This window comes from Pempheris klunzingeri, chromosome 2 (genome assembly GCF_042242105.1).
Source record: "Pempheris klunzingeri isolate RE-2024b chromosome 2, fPemKlu1.hap1, whole genome shotgun sequence".
NCBI lineage: Eukaryota > Metazoa > Chordata > Actinopteri > Acropomatiformes > Pempheridae > Pempheris > Pempheris klunzingeri.
In genome coordinates, this window is record NC_092013.1 from 15,095,611 (window position 1) to 15,110,178 (window position 14,568).

Below are 14,568 nucleotides of genomic sequence, written 5' to 3' on the forward strand. Positions count from 1 at the left end.
AGATGAACATACACATATTTCCAACTCCCTCACACGACAATGAACTTCAAGGCTTGTAGACAAAAAATGGGCGACAGTGATGAGCCCAGTAGTCCGTAGCCAAGGACCAGAGACACGACGGCCGGATTTACACAGGAACAAATCATTTAAGAAGCATTTTTTTTTTTTTTTAATCGCATACTTTCACTTACTGACCAACGTACTGATTCACTGTGGGGGAAACCATCAAATGTCAAATATCTTAATATTTAAAAAACGTGTGTGAATCCAGCCACTGAATGAAAGAGTTATGTCACTGACTAAAGCTAATTGAAAAGTGCTACTGGAATTTTTTTTCTATTGGCTTTTCTCCCTTTATAGTTATATATGTTTATATTTGTATACTGTATATATATATATATATATAAATATATATACTGTATGTACATTCCATCAGTAGTCTTGAATATTATAGTTCTCATATAGTGTTCATAAAGTATGCTCTGGGAAAAATAAACATTTTGTGATTCTATTCTATTCTAGTCTATATCAATGACGTAACTCCTTCAGTCCAACTGCTCTGTCACAGCATCGTTCACTGATTATCCTACCCAGCAGCCCTCACTGTTACTCACACAGAGAAGCTAAAAAGGGAGGAGAAAAGGGGCCGGGACGGAGGGAACACAGTACAGTTAACACACAAAGTTTAATCTCAGACCGGTTCACATTTAATGTCAATCAAGTCATGACTGGCCAAAAGTAAAAGGGCGGCCAGAATCCATTAGGGACTGACTATGGCTCAGCTGTGTCTAGTCAGAAAAAAGGCTGGCGAAGGACTTTCGGAGGTTGCGAATGGTCTCGGCCTTCGCCTCGTCTTGGCCGTCACCTCCGGAGCTTGAGACCCCACGGAAGAAAGAGGAGTCGCTGAAGGCGTTGAAGGCATTGGTCAGGGACTGGGACTTACTGGGAAGGGAAGAGGAGGAAAAGATGGGGGAGGAGAACAAGGTGGGCGAAGAGGGAGGGAAGGATGGGATGCAGGCAGGAATGAAGGAAGGGAGAAGATGATTATGTGAATGTTAACGGAGGAAGTTAGAGGGAAAAGAAGGGAAGGAAGACAAACAATGTGTGAAATGTGTGAGAGGGCCAAAAAGTCACAAACACAGTATTTGTACAAAGATTTTTCCAAAATGTTAACACTGTACTTTAACCCCCTTGTTTATTCTACATTCTAATGTAGTTATAAGCATATTTAAGCATTAATGTAGAGTACTTTCAACAATTCTAACTTTCTGTTAAGACCTGTGTTATGTCGTCATTCATGATCTGTTTATGTACCGACATCCAGTTATGGATGCTTCACTTGAGGTGTTGTTGACACACACAAAAACTCTTAAACATACCCAAAATCTGCTTACAACTACATTATAGTGTGTGATAAACCATGTATTCAATGTTTATTCACTGCTTATTGATGCTAAGTATGGAGGGTTAAAATGAGGTGTTATCCAAATGGATAATAATTTCAGCAGGTAACCAATTGGACTGATGCACTAAAACAGATGAGAACAGAAATTCTATTGATAATTGATCTCACTACAGAGGAATTGATTTTGATATTTAATTTTGTATCCTAAACACAAAATGTGGCCCATTGAAATGTATGTCTCTGCATTATCAACAGTGCGTTGATAATACGGCTCTTACTTCAGCAGAGGATGGGTCTTCTGCTGGGTTCCTGGCTGTTCTTCCACGGGTTCCTGCGCCTCATCGGGGGCCTCAGCTGCTTCAGCTGGGACAAGCTCAGGGTTTGGGGAAGGGGAGGCCGGCTTGGCCTGGGACTGAGCCTTAGCTGGAGACTGGATGTTAGGCGGGGACTGGCTGGCTTTAGCTGGGGACTGGACCTGTGCTGGGGCAGGGGCAGGGGCTGAGGCAGGATCTGAGGCCTGAGTGGGTGCTGGGGCTTGGGCAGCGGGCTGGGGTTTAGGTGAAGCTTTCGGAGGAGGCGGGGTTTGCGGCTTTGGCTGGAGTTGCGGCTTTGAATTCCTGCGTACAGGAGGGATGGGCTTTGCAGGAGGTGTGGGTTTGGGGGGCAGCTCTTTTGGTTTGCCAGGAGCTGGGGATGGAGAGCCCTGTGGCTGGGGCTTGGGCTGCTCTGTGGTAGGAGCTGAGGCTGAGGCTGAGGCTGAGGCTGGGGCTGGGGCTGGGGCTGGGGCTGGGGCTGGAGCTGGAGCTGGAGCTGGGGCCGGGGCCTTGGCCGGGGCCTTGGCCGAGGCCGGGGATGAAGGGGAGGCTGCTGCTGCTGCTGCTGCTTTGGTTGGGGGAGAGCCTGGAGCTGCTGCGGCTGCTGCTGCTTTAGCTGGGGATGATGGTGAAGCTTTGGCTGGGGCTGGGGTGGAAGCAGAACCTGGGGTTGACTTTGCCAGGGATGGGGCTCTTGTCATTGGGGGAGGCCTCGGGACTGGAGGCTTTGTGACTGAGGCGGCCCTCTGGACTGGGCTTGGCTTCTGAGCCTCAGCTGGTTTCTGAGCTGGACCTGGACCAGGTTTCTGGGCCTGGCTGGGCTTTGGTACTGGTTCAGACGCTCTCTTAGCTGGCTCTGATGATGTCTCTACACTCTGTGATTTCACTGGTGCACCTAAAAGAGTGAGATAAGATAGTTATATTAGATCATACTTCCAAGGTTATAGACACATAAAGGCAAGAAAGGCGAACAAGCAACAGGAGAAGTGAATTACAGAAGCATTGTTATTTCTTAAATCTAGCACCTGCGGTATTAGTGCAGCAGTAAGAAAACCAGGCACCTGTTACACTCACCAAAGACCAAAGCAGAACATGATACAAATAATGAGCTAGAGTCTAAACATGCCCATTCACATTATGACCTCTCACATTCATAGAAGTCCTAACCAGCTCATCTGTCAAGAACAGAGTGGGGCAAAGCAGGCTCTGAATGTTTGGACTGAAATGACCGGCAGGGGGCAGCAGATCAAGGGTTAAGGGACAGTGTGGAGAGGAGCCTGTCATGTTGCTTTTATGCACAACTCATGTGACCAAGAGGAGGAAGTGTGGTGGTAAAAAAAAAAAAAAAAACACGATTTGGGGGAAAGAAAGTGAGAGAATGAAAGAAGGCAAACAACAAAAGGAGAGATGATACAACCAAGAAAAACTACTGGCAGCAAACAACCCAGTGGCTCAAAGACAGGCAGCAAAGCAGCCTATCATGCAGCACAAAATAAATGCATGCTGAGAGGGAAGTGACTGGACAGGGATGAGTTTCCAGTGGCTGATAAGTCACTTTCCAGCTGGGAATGTAAATTATATGTTAAAGCCTCTTAAGAAAGGTTTCTTTGAAAGTTTGTATTATTTTATCATCTGTATACATTCAGATTTTAGAGTTTATGGTTACAAAGACTTTATATATATTATCACAGGGCGTGACCACTGCAATACCGTCATGAAAATTCATCCCAGACATTTTCGGAGAGTCAGCTAAATGGCCATGAGTCTTACGTTTTATCATTAAGCATCCCAATGGTTGCTTGGGACTCACGGCGCATAAAAACCAAAGAAAATACTGTTTGTACAAACACAATTTGTAAAAGGTGACACAATAAAATTTTGCTTGGATACAAACCCTGAATTGCCTTTGACCTGTGTTTGCACTAAACAAAATGTCTTTATATCAGGAACCATTAAGATAACGAATATTTGCAGGCAGATGGTGTATGAAAATCGGTAATTCAGTGGTCTGGATCCAAGAAAATTAGGAATGATCATGCAGAGAAAGAAAATGACGCTTATTTTCTTAGAAAGTTTTCATAAGTCACATAACCAGGTTTCATAAATGCCAAAAATATGTATTGTGTACCATAAAATGCCACTTTGTGTTGTCTACATTATAATGTAGCGTGATAAGGTTGCCGATGATGACGAATTAATATCTTTCACAGAGGACTCACAAGGGGTCACAAACATACCCTGCCAGGATGCAGGGAAGATGGAATAGGAAAGTTTAGTGACAGTCGTCCAGTTAACGACTCAAAAGAAGACACTAATGAAATCAAAATGTCAGTGACCAAATTTATGATCACTGTGAGACCAACAACAGAATTTTAAGTGCCCATTTGATGACAAGGCAGTTTGTTAATTTGCAATCTGCTTTCACGGGTCACCTAACAACATCATAAACTCTGCTTTTCACTTGAAAACATGCTGTGTTAAACTGACAATCTGAAAGCACCAAAGTTTTGTTTGACAGGTTGATGTTGGTAAACTGTGGTAACAGGAACCTTCAGAGAGACTAAAGCAATAAAAAAAGCTACTTGTTTGCACTTTTTTGGGTGGTGGCCTGTTAAAATTCAGTTAAATTAAAAATGAATGCTGATCCTTTGCAATAGTTGGACGTGAGCGTAAATCTGCTCCTTCCTCCTAACAAAATCATAAGTTATTTGTTGTAATAATTTAATGTTTGATGCCACATGTGTCGCAACAATAACGCAGAACAATTAAAGTTAATTCACAACCAAAGACGACAGCAAGCAGTTATTCACAAAACATTCAGATCTTGCAAATGGGGCTTTGTTGCTTGACAGAAGGAAAAAACATTTAACCATAAACCTATTTTCACTATATCAGATGGCAAAAAGGATTTAAAAGCTAAGCATTTAACACTGAGACAGAAATCTAACTGAGCTGATTCAGTAATCATGAGCATCACAGTTAAGAATGCACACAAAATAAACAGAGCGTCCATGTTTAAATAGGCCCATGTCTGCCACTGTCAAATCATTTTGTTTCAAACACGGTTCGATTATTTTCTTTGAAAGATAACATCATTGGTAGAAAAGATTTAAAGAAGCTAAACAAAACCCTGCTGAAACACTGTAGGCACATGTTAATCTCTAGCAATTCCTGTAAGACATTAAAATCTTCACTCCTGAAAGAATCAGCACATATCTGCTAAACACAGCATGGAGTACTGACTCTTGCCACATCCATGCAAAACGAGAAAATATGGATTTCAAGGTGATGAACAAATATGCAAACACGCACACAATTACGCAGCAGCTCCAACAATGACAGCTTTGTTAATTGCCCATGTTATTCGCTGTTTTACCACTGCTTTTAGTAGGCACATTTAGCTTTAACACATCAGCCCTGAGCACAAACATTAGCACACTGACACAGATGCCATGGCTGCAATTAAACTCAACGAGCTGGCTGAATGCAGCCCCACTAAAGCCAGATACCAGTGAATTAGTTTGAAGCAATGAAATGGACAACGTCTACTTCATGGAACAGGGATAAGGATGCAGATAAAATACAAACTGCTCTTACTCTTCAAGAAATCATTTTGGGAAATACACATTCATTTACTTGCCAGGAAATAGATGAGAAGGTTAATGCCACTGACACGTTGGTAGATAAATATGAAGCCACAGCACAGCAGGCAGTTAGCTTAGCTTAGCACAAAGACTGGAAATGAGGAAACAGCTAGCCTGGCTCTGTTACCAAATCCAACTAACAGCATCTCTGAAGCTCTTTATTTAACAGGTTAAATAGATTGATTAGTTTCTCTAATTTCCCTGTTCATTTTAAACAAATTCTTCAGGTGAACTAACTAGAGAAAACCTTTCCTGGTGAGTTTTTTTCTGATGGAAGTGCAGAGCAGGGAAGGTGCTAAACTTTTCAAACAGCGGATACTTCATTTCAGAAAAAGCTCTTAATACGTCTGAGAGTGAGCTGTCCCACGGCTGTTTCAGAGAGCGTCTCCTAGATTTGCTTTGGCCCTACAGCGGCAGGACTCGTATTACAATGGAGAACAGTGTTCAGACAACCTTTAGGTTGAGGGCGCTGGCCTGAGGTCCTGTTTGGATCTGCCAGTCCTTCCTTAAGGGCAGCACTCTGGGAGAGAGAGAGTGAAGGGGCCAGAGAGAGACAGACGGAAAGAAAAACAAAGACAGGGAGAGTGGGAAAGAAAGGCAAACATTGTTAATGAGGTTCTGGTAAAGAATCAGCAGTGAAGGGCTACAGCAAAATGATTTTCATGCAGAGGTTTGAGATCCTGCCTCTGTTCATATTCACAAGGAGAATTAAAGCAAATATTGTGCGAGCATGTGTGTACAGCTATTTATTTTAGGCCGACTATTACAAATACGCAGGCTTCGTGGGGTTTGCATTTCACTTCATGTAGCCTCTACCTGTTGTGGCTGCACAGTAGTTGGCCTCTGTCCTTGAGGGGAGCGAGCAGGTGAGCGGGAAGCACTTGAGGACCTGGCAGCCAGTGCTTGGTTCATTTTAGCCAGCACCACCTCTGAGATGAGCTGACGGTCCTCTGCCTGGTGGTCACCAATCAGCTGCATCGATGAACCCACAACCTGCACAAAGAGACAGCGTGTTAAAAAATTAAAATGTGTGCCATTTTATTTAAAAGGTTACTTCACCGATGTGTTGTTGACTCAGAGTGGATAACAAAGTCAGGACAGACTAACAAAGGGAGTTAAATGGCACAGAGGTCAGCTCTTAGTGTGTAGTGATACTCTCTGCTGTGCTTACAGGACTGTAACTTCTTCTCTCAAATTAGAAATGTATGTAGAATTCATGTTTAGAAGTTATGTTTTTCGTGGTCAGAATGGTGGGCTTTGGTTTATATGGGTAGGCTTTTAATGAATACTGTCAGGTTTTGAAATATATGGTAATACATGAAACATATGGTATTTCCAGTAACCCACGTTTTCTCATTGTGGCAGGCAAGCTGCTGCGAAACCAAATTACAAAAACCATAACACTTTACCAGAGGAAATGACTCATAGGGTGTTTTTGTATCTAATCTACCTTTCACTAAACCACTACTTCGTTCTGACAGTCAGTCCGCTTCTGTATAAGTGAAACGTTTAGATTTCTTTGATACCACAGTGACTGGGTGTTGGTGTCATTGTGGCTCCTGTGTCATCTCCCTCCCCTCCCTCCTCAGACTCAGACTCTTGCTGGGTGTTTTAATCGTAATTGTCTAAACTTCACCATGCCTCAGCTCTCCACTCATGGGTTAGGATAAGGGTTTTCTTTAATTTTCCAGCTCATCTGATCTCCTCTGCTACCTGTCTTATCTGTTTATTCTGTGTGAACCTCAGTTCACTGCATTTTGCTGCCAATTCATCTGTGTTGCCATGTTTTCAGCCTTTGAGCCATTATTGCCTGTTTGCCATTATCTGCAAACCTGCTGTCAGCACCATTGGATTTGTTTCCCTGTTTTCACTGTCAATAAATGACCGACTATAAGCTTGTTTATTGACTTTCAAACATATTAATCTGTCTTAAACCATATTTGCAGTATCACTGTCGACATTTTGGTCCAACTACTCATTGCCAGCTGCCAGAATTTTGACAAAAATTTACCCAACTCTTTCCATTGATTACTGAGTTGACCTTCACCAGGCGGACTTCAGTGGGTCTGTACTTGCTGCCAAAATAGCTCTCTATAGCACTTCAACTTGTGTTCTACAAATCCTGGCTTGTCAAGTTTCTCCCGAAGCTGGCAGAAATCTTGGTCACTCAACAGCTCAGTCCTGTGGCCAAATTAGTCCCTGCTCCAAATCACGAGTCTCCCAGTTATTCTCCAGTATCTTTCAGTTCCCTCCAGAGCTTCCATTTTGATTAGCTTACTGCCTACTTTCTTGTCGGCTAGCCCTCTGCCTGTTTCATGGCCCTCTAGTCCAGCGCTTCCTTCCCCTTTGGATAGCTCTGTGCCCGTCCTTCTGAAAGCCACTCTGCCTTTTCCCTCTACGCCTCTGCAGTCCTGTCCTCTCTCTGTAAGGATCATCTGTAGGTTTTCATATTTTGGGGTTATAACAAACTTGGGGCCTCTGGGTGCATTTCCATTGGTTCCCAGGGGTCACACTTCAGTCCAGCACTCCAGTGCCTCGACTGCACTCCTGAGACTCCACTGACGACAACTACAACAATCATCAATGCAGCCAGGAATCCACGTTCCTGCAAATACTGAGTCCCTGAACATCTGTCTTTCTTCTTCTGTCCAAGGCAGAACGTATCTCTTTATTTGAGCGGGACCCTGTCTCTTCTTCTGAGCCTCAACCTGTTTCTCTGTCTTAGCCTGAACCCGAATCTCTGTATGAGTAAACATCTCTGACAGCCTGACCTTTTCTCTCTGAGTCCTAGTTCCTCTATCAGAGTCTACCTAACTCTGTGCTGTTCTTCTGCCTGAGCCTGAGCCTGAGCCTGAGCCTGACCTTGAGTCTGAGTCTGAGTCTGAGTCTGAGGTTTTCTCTCTGTCTAAGCCTGAATCTGTCTCTCTAATTAAAGCTTAAACTTGTCTCTCTTTCTAATCCTGAACCTGCACACTACCTCCATGTTCCAACCTTGTCCACCTGTTGGTTGTCCACCCATGACCTGCATCTTTAGATTTAACTCTGCCAGCTGTGTCATAGAGTTTGGGTCCTGCTTTTAAATGCCAAAGGCCAGAGCTGTAATACATGGGTAGAAGCCACCCTACTGAACAGTGAGATGCTCTAAACCTTAATATCGTCATATGCTGTGTGTAATATCTCATATGCCTTTGAAAGCCTTCCTGTTAGCTGGCTTTTCAGTCATGATGATGACATCAGGATGTAGCAATACTGAGACAGGCCCAGCGGGCTTCTAGCAAAGGTACTATTATAGCAATGCATGTCCCTACATTAACATGTTATTCACAACTGTTCTCGTCATAACTTGAAGACTAAAGACTGCGAAACATGAAACCAACACGCTTACTCGACACAACACAAAGACGGACACATAACCAGACAAAAAGAACAAATGTTGAGATAGGTCTGCCATAGAGAACAGCAATACCTACCCTTGACATATCATCAGATGTTAATTATCAGTCACAATGTGTTTTCAGGTAAGGTTCAGTTTATTCCCAGCCAAACAATCCACGGCCGTAGCAGAGTAAATTAGGCCAGACATGCTAAATTTAAGACTCAAAGACCGTATCAGCACTCTTATGAAACACAACTCCCACAAGCTGATGTCAACACGGTGAAAGATTTCAAACAAGAGGCAGGAGTCAATAAGTATACTGAAGCAGTGATAATGGCAGTTGTACTGTAAAATCTACTATTGAATTTGTCTTGATTTAGTGCCATATCTACTGTCTGCTCCATCTAAGGATCTGTTTTGAGTTTCCATCCCTCTGTCCCTCCCCTCTTTATGTTCTTTCCTCACCTCAGTGATGTAGTCATTACCATCCTTGCCACAGATGGCTTTGACAGCACAGATATCGAGCCCTCCGAAGATCTCTGCGCAGGTATCAACCCACGTCTTATACCTGCCACAGAGGGAAGCAGAATTAGGTCCACAAAGAGTCAAAATGTGTTTACAGAGAACTAAAAAAAATAGATATGGATGAACAATTAGTGTTTTCCTGTGTTCCAAAGTTGGCACTTGAGGCACTTTAGGTAGGTCAAGAAGAGTTCTGCTCTTTTGTAATATCGAACTGGGAATGAAAACTTTTCTGGTCTTGCATGATCTTGCTTAGCTATGTTATAAAAAAACCTTTGTTCTTGTACACGATGTAATCAATAATATTGATGTATACATCATTTCAGCTACTTCAGCACAGTATGTCAGTGCAACTGTTGCTCTTTAGGGCGTTTATCCTGCCAGTAAACCTGTCACAGAGCCTCTGTAGCTCTAGGCTGCATCGGCTGTATCCCATAAAGGTGCTGTTGCTGCCTGGGGTTTGCTGCACCAGCGTGCGTAAAGGGCTCCATTGACTTACTGTCTGCAAAACTGATAACAATGAAACTGAAAACATACACATCAATAGCGAACAAAAGGATAATGTAGTACTGCAGGCATTCAACTGCTACAACTTTTCTAGTGCATCATATTCACCAAACAATTTTCAGCTCATATTCGTGAGTCTTAAAGACTGAACATTATTTGATGAATCAGATGCTGCATGTACGAAAAAAATAACTAGTTTGATGCAGTTTTATATATTTAAGGTTAGTATTTAGGTATTTCTTTTGTTAGTTTTCCAGTAGTGATGCATACTGATCCTGGTGCGGCAACAGCACTACAAACAGTACCACTCCATTCTCCTAGATCTCACCATAGACCTTTTCACATCTGATCTGTTGAGCAGAAAGAGCACAGTTGTAACTTTACATTAAAGGTGGCTCTGCTCCATGTTGGTGTCTCTGTAAGACATGCCAGTGCAGTGTCAATGTTATCAATTACAACTGTGCCTTTCCTGCTGTGACTGGTCAAAATACATCCTTTGGTGTATAATCCAGATTTTAGCCATGAGCAGATCAGCTCAAAGTGAAATGATGTGTGCAAAGATACAGACGCAGCATCAGTCCTCTGAAAACATCAACTGATATCCAAACATCTGTGTGTTTACCCATGTGAAATGGTTTCAGCTGAATGACTCTGCTCTGAGAGTACATTGTGACTAACTGTGACATAACACAAGAACGACACGTGCAACACCAGGCCAGCCTGGGCATCACTAATGTGGAAGCGGTGCTCACTTGTCAGTCATGGCTACTTGTTCCAACATGGCAGATCCGGTGTTGCTCTTCCAGTTACCAGAGATGGATGTTCGCCTGGAAAAGAAAAGGAAATTGTGCGTTAAATGATTACAGACTCAAACCTTCACTTGCAGAATTGATAAATGCAGACGAGAACCATTTGGACAACCTGGCTGGTAGTAGTAAGCTGGGTGTGGTTTCAGTGCTAGCTTTAGACAGTGTATGTGTTTATGTGTGCGTGTGTGTGTGTGTGTGTGTGTGTGTGTGTGTGTGTGTGTGAGCAGCCAACATGCAGTGCTGCAGGTTACCAGGCTAATTAGCACCCTGCTAGCTAGTTGCCACAGGCTCTTTTGGTTTCTGGTGGAAACCAATAACTAGGATGAAGGACAAAGGCCAAGGCAGCTTTATTCAAACACTCCATACCCTAAACCATACCCTGTCTAACTCATTCATTTTATTCAATTAAGGAAACACACTAACAATGTTATAGTGTCAAAATGTGAAAAAAGCATTGTTTTCCTTATGTGTTCCTCTAAAAAGTTTATCAAGTCAATCAGGATACAAGGTATGTCAGTGTTAGATTTTTTATTTGCACTTTGCTGGATGCAGGTGATAGCGTGCATGTTGTGTTGTCCTCTTTGGCCTCGTGAAAGAACAGTAGCTCTGGAAATTAAAATGTACCTGAGCAACTGAATTTGTGTTAATTCCATTTATGAATCAGATTTAATTTAAAAGTGAAATTGCTACATGAGAATGACAGCGTTAGCTCAGACTAAATGAGCTCTGGCTGGGACAACGGTAAAGGTACCATCTAAGAAGCAGTCCCAAGAAAAGTTTGGACTGATGAGGGAACCTTATACAGTTGCCTCGACCTTACTGCCATAAATATGCAAATAGCTTTCCCGGCCAAATTTCCAACTTGGGAAGCCACAAGATCTCACAAGTGTTGCACTTTCCTGGAAAAGTTTGACCTTCAGCTGTTGTGGCCATGGCTGGAGAAAAGGAAAGAGGTGCCATGACTTACAAACGCGGATGGATGCTCTAAAAGTTATAATAGCCTATATGTAAAATGGAGCATAACAGGCCACAGTGAAAGGAATTTGAAAGATTTTTCTGATAAATGATATAAAACATATTTCTGTGTGTGTGTTTTTTGTAATGGTAAACTGAAATGTTCACAAGAAAAATTATTCTAATATTTGGCCCAAACTGTATCATATAAGTGCCCAGTTAAGGACAAGAGGTATGTAGAAATGTTTGTAAAAACACCTATGCATTTGAGGGGTTAAATGAGTATTTCACAGTTCATGTTGCTAGTTTCATGCTCTATTCAAGCAAAAGTATGTAGCCTCTGTCACTGTTCCCCTGCCAACCTCTATACTTGTCCTGAGCCCCAAACACAATGCGTTACAAAAAGATAAAATGTGCACTTTGTATAGAATACACATAAACGTGAAAGAAAACACTTCCCTGAAAGCAACCAATAAACAAGAACAACACATACATGTATGCTTTGTAGTCTGCGCCAATTTTCTGGACCCTGATGTCGTACTTGGCGTCTACAAATGGTTCTGTAGTGCAGTAGGTCTGAGTGATGGCCACCACACTTGCAATGTCCTGGAAGTCACTCACATTGTCCACTTTGACCTACAGAGGAACAACACATGAAGAAACACAATTTATATCAAGTAAGGCTGGGCTGCATATCTTATTTTTTCAAAGGACCTTAAGCACTACGTCACACACCACCAACTATGGAACTAACTGCTGTGGGTGCAGATGTTTTTGGTGTTCTGTTGTTGCTGCTCTCTTTGCTCCTAAATATCCCATTACTATTTGTGGCAGCAGAGGTCAGTGTTGCCGCTATTCATCCAAAGTTAGTTTTGCTTTAACTCGAGATTTAGAGGATATTTCAAACAAAAAAGTTGCGTAGTATAGCTTTAAACATAACAGGTGTTTTCAATTCGTAATTTTGTTTTTCTTGAAAATCTTTTTCAAAAAACTGCAGGTTGCATTAACTGTCACTATGTTGTTTATTAAAATGAATGTTCCATGTTGGTTTTCTTGCTGAGAGATTGCGAAGATTGATACCACTCTTATGGCTGTACATTAAATATAAAATAGCTGAGGCCAGGAGACAGCTTAGCTTAGCATTGGAAGCATTGGACTAGAAGGAAGGCAAAATAGCTTGCTTGGCTCTGTCCAAAGGTTAAAAATAACATCATAATATACCTTGTTCGTGTAATATATACAAAAAAATGCAAAAACAACACATTTTTGTTACCTTCCAGGAGAGGCGGGCTAGCTATTTCCCCCTGCTTAAACCTGCTGGATCCAGCTAGATATACACATTAAGCGTACAGATGTCTAACTCTCAAAACTATTTCTTCATGCATGCACACAGGGTCAATTGTCTGAAAGATATAAAGATGCACTGGTTGCTGTTCGTGAGTGCTGCATTCTGCTTGTAATAACATTTGTAGAGTCTACACATATCAATAACACAGACCTAATTAATAATTTGGATCAATATGGTTGATGGAGGTGAAATGATGGTCTCTGCAGTAGCCACTGTCCATGTCCTAGAAGTAAGATGGTCCATTGTCATTAAAAAGTAAAGTGGAAACTACTGTACTAGCCCCCTGCATTCATCATAAAGACATGTCAAAACAAGCAGTGTTTGAAGCAACGGACAAAAAAAATGTGATTTCTACATCTGTATGTCTGTAATAGAATAAAGGTGTTTTAGAGATGAGATGGGCAGATAAAGGAGGGCAAGAAGGAAGGTACCAGCTGTTAAGACATCCAGTTAAACTTAGAGAGAGGACAATAACTCAATATCGGATTGAGCAGTTCAGGGGAATGATGTGTGGTGGATCGATGATGAGCAGCAGAGTGAAGATAAACACTTTGATTTCACCCAGAAAATATTAACACATTTGTCAATCAATGAAAGGAGAAAGGGAGGACTGAGGGGGAATATAAAATGATGTGTGGCAGTCATGAAAGGAGGAAAAGATCACGAAAGACAGATAAGATGATGGAAAATTAAGTGGTAATGCATGTCAGAGAAAGCATTACTAAATACAAACGATGTTGTTCCAGATGTAAACCATTCAACTACCTCTGGGCACACGGGGGGATTTAAAGCACTTTTCACTGGTAATTTGTAAAATGGTGCAACAGTCAAATGGGTGGACTTCAGTCCAATGTGCAGCTATTGTCCCCACTGTACTGAACGTGTCTTTCATTCAGACAGGACAAATCTCAATCACTGCTTCAATGTTGGATATTTCAGGAAGCCAGATCAATCATGTGTTTAGATGTTCACTCAGTTTAACATTTTAAATTAGTGCAGTAGCTGTAAAATGGCTAAATGAAATTGGCGTCTGGCTGCTTCAGGAGCATTCAGCATTACCTTTCCCATTCCAGAGTGGGCGTGTCCGATCTTCACCACGACCGGGAAGCTTGGTGTTGTAATCTGAAAAGTAACAGAATATTTACGGGGTGAATAATGATGAACAATACAGAGTGTCTACTGCTGTTATATTAACTCATCACCAGACTGGAAAAACCCTGTGGTGAAAAATAAGTGGCTGTTTGGGGCAACTGTCACCGTTCACAGATCTGAGTAAGTATGTAGTCCTTTATGGTCTGACACTGCAAAGCAGTTACAGTAACTTTAATGCTTTAAGTTATATTTCACAGGAAAAGAAATTGTGTAGATATGCCAGAAGGCGATGGCACTAAAGTTACTGCCATATTGCCAAATTTCACGTATTTCTCGAAAACAGAAACTGCAGGAAAAAGAGGTGGAAGTACTCTAAATGATAGATTTAACCTAAATGAACTGATTTTTGGCCACATGGGAGAAGCATAATAAGCTATTCCTACAGCATACATATATCACATATTGTCATGTTAGATATCACATATATATTATCACCATATGGAGATGATATGAAAAAGATGTTAGCAAACAGTTTCCTGTTTACACATCCATCAGACACAGTGCATGAATTTGGAGCTGAGTTTCTGGCCAATATTT

The 14,568-nt window shown here is 42.0% G+C and overlaps 1 protein-coding gene across 4 annotated transcripts in view; it reads right to left on the minus strand.

The window, feature by feature from the left end:
• Positions 1 to 663: 663 nt before the first annotated feature.
• Positions 664 to 14,568, minus strand: part of syn2b (synapsin IIb) — a 77,655-nt gene continuing 63,750 nt past the window's right edge. Inside the window, exons 6-14 of one of the 4 annotated variants that reach the window (XM_070845060.1) lie at positions 13,939 to 14,001; positions 12,025 to 12,167; positions 10,521 to 10,595; positions 9,205 to 9,307; positions 6,180 to 6,356; positions 5,817 to 5,883; positions 2,328 to 2,614; positions 1,684 to 2,228; positions 664 to 942 (exon numbers count right to left, since the gene is read on the minus strand). In XM_070845060.1, the coding sequence (XP_070701161.1) occupies positions 789 to 942; positions 1,684 to 2,228; positions 2,328 to 2,614; positions 5,817 to 5,883; positions 6,180 to 6,356; positions 9,205 to 9,307; positions 10,521 to 10,595; positions 12,025 to 12,167; positions 13,939 to 14,001 (1,614 nt within the window). In that variant the 3' untranslated portion in view covers positions 664 to 788. Of the gene's footprint in view, positions 943 to 1,683; positions 2,615 to 5,816; positions 5,884 to 6,179; positions 6,357 to 9,204; positions 9,308 to 10,520; positions 10,596 to 12,024; positions 12,168 to 13,938; positions 14,002 to 14,568 lie in introns of all 4 variants that reach the window. The other 3 variants (XM_070845045.1, XM_070845053.1, XM_070845036.1) reach the window with 3 other exon arrangements.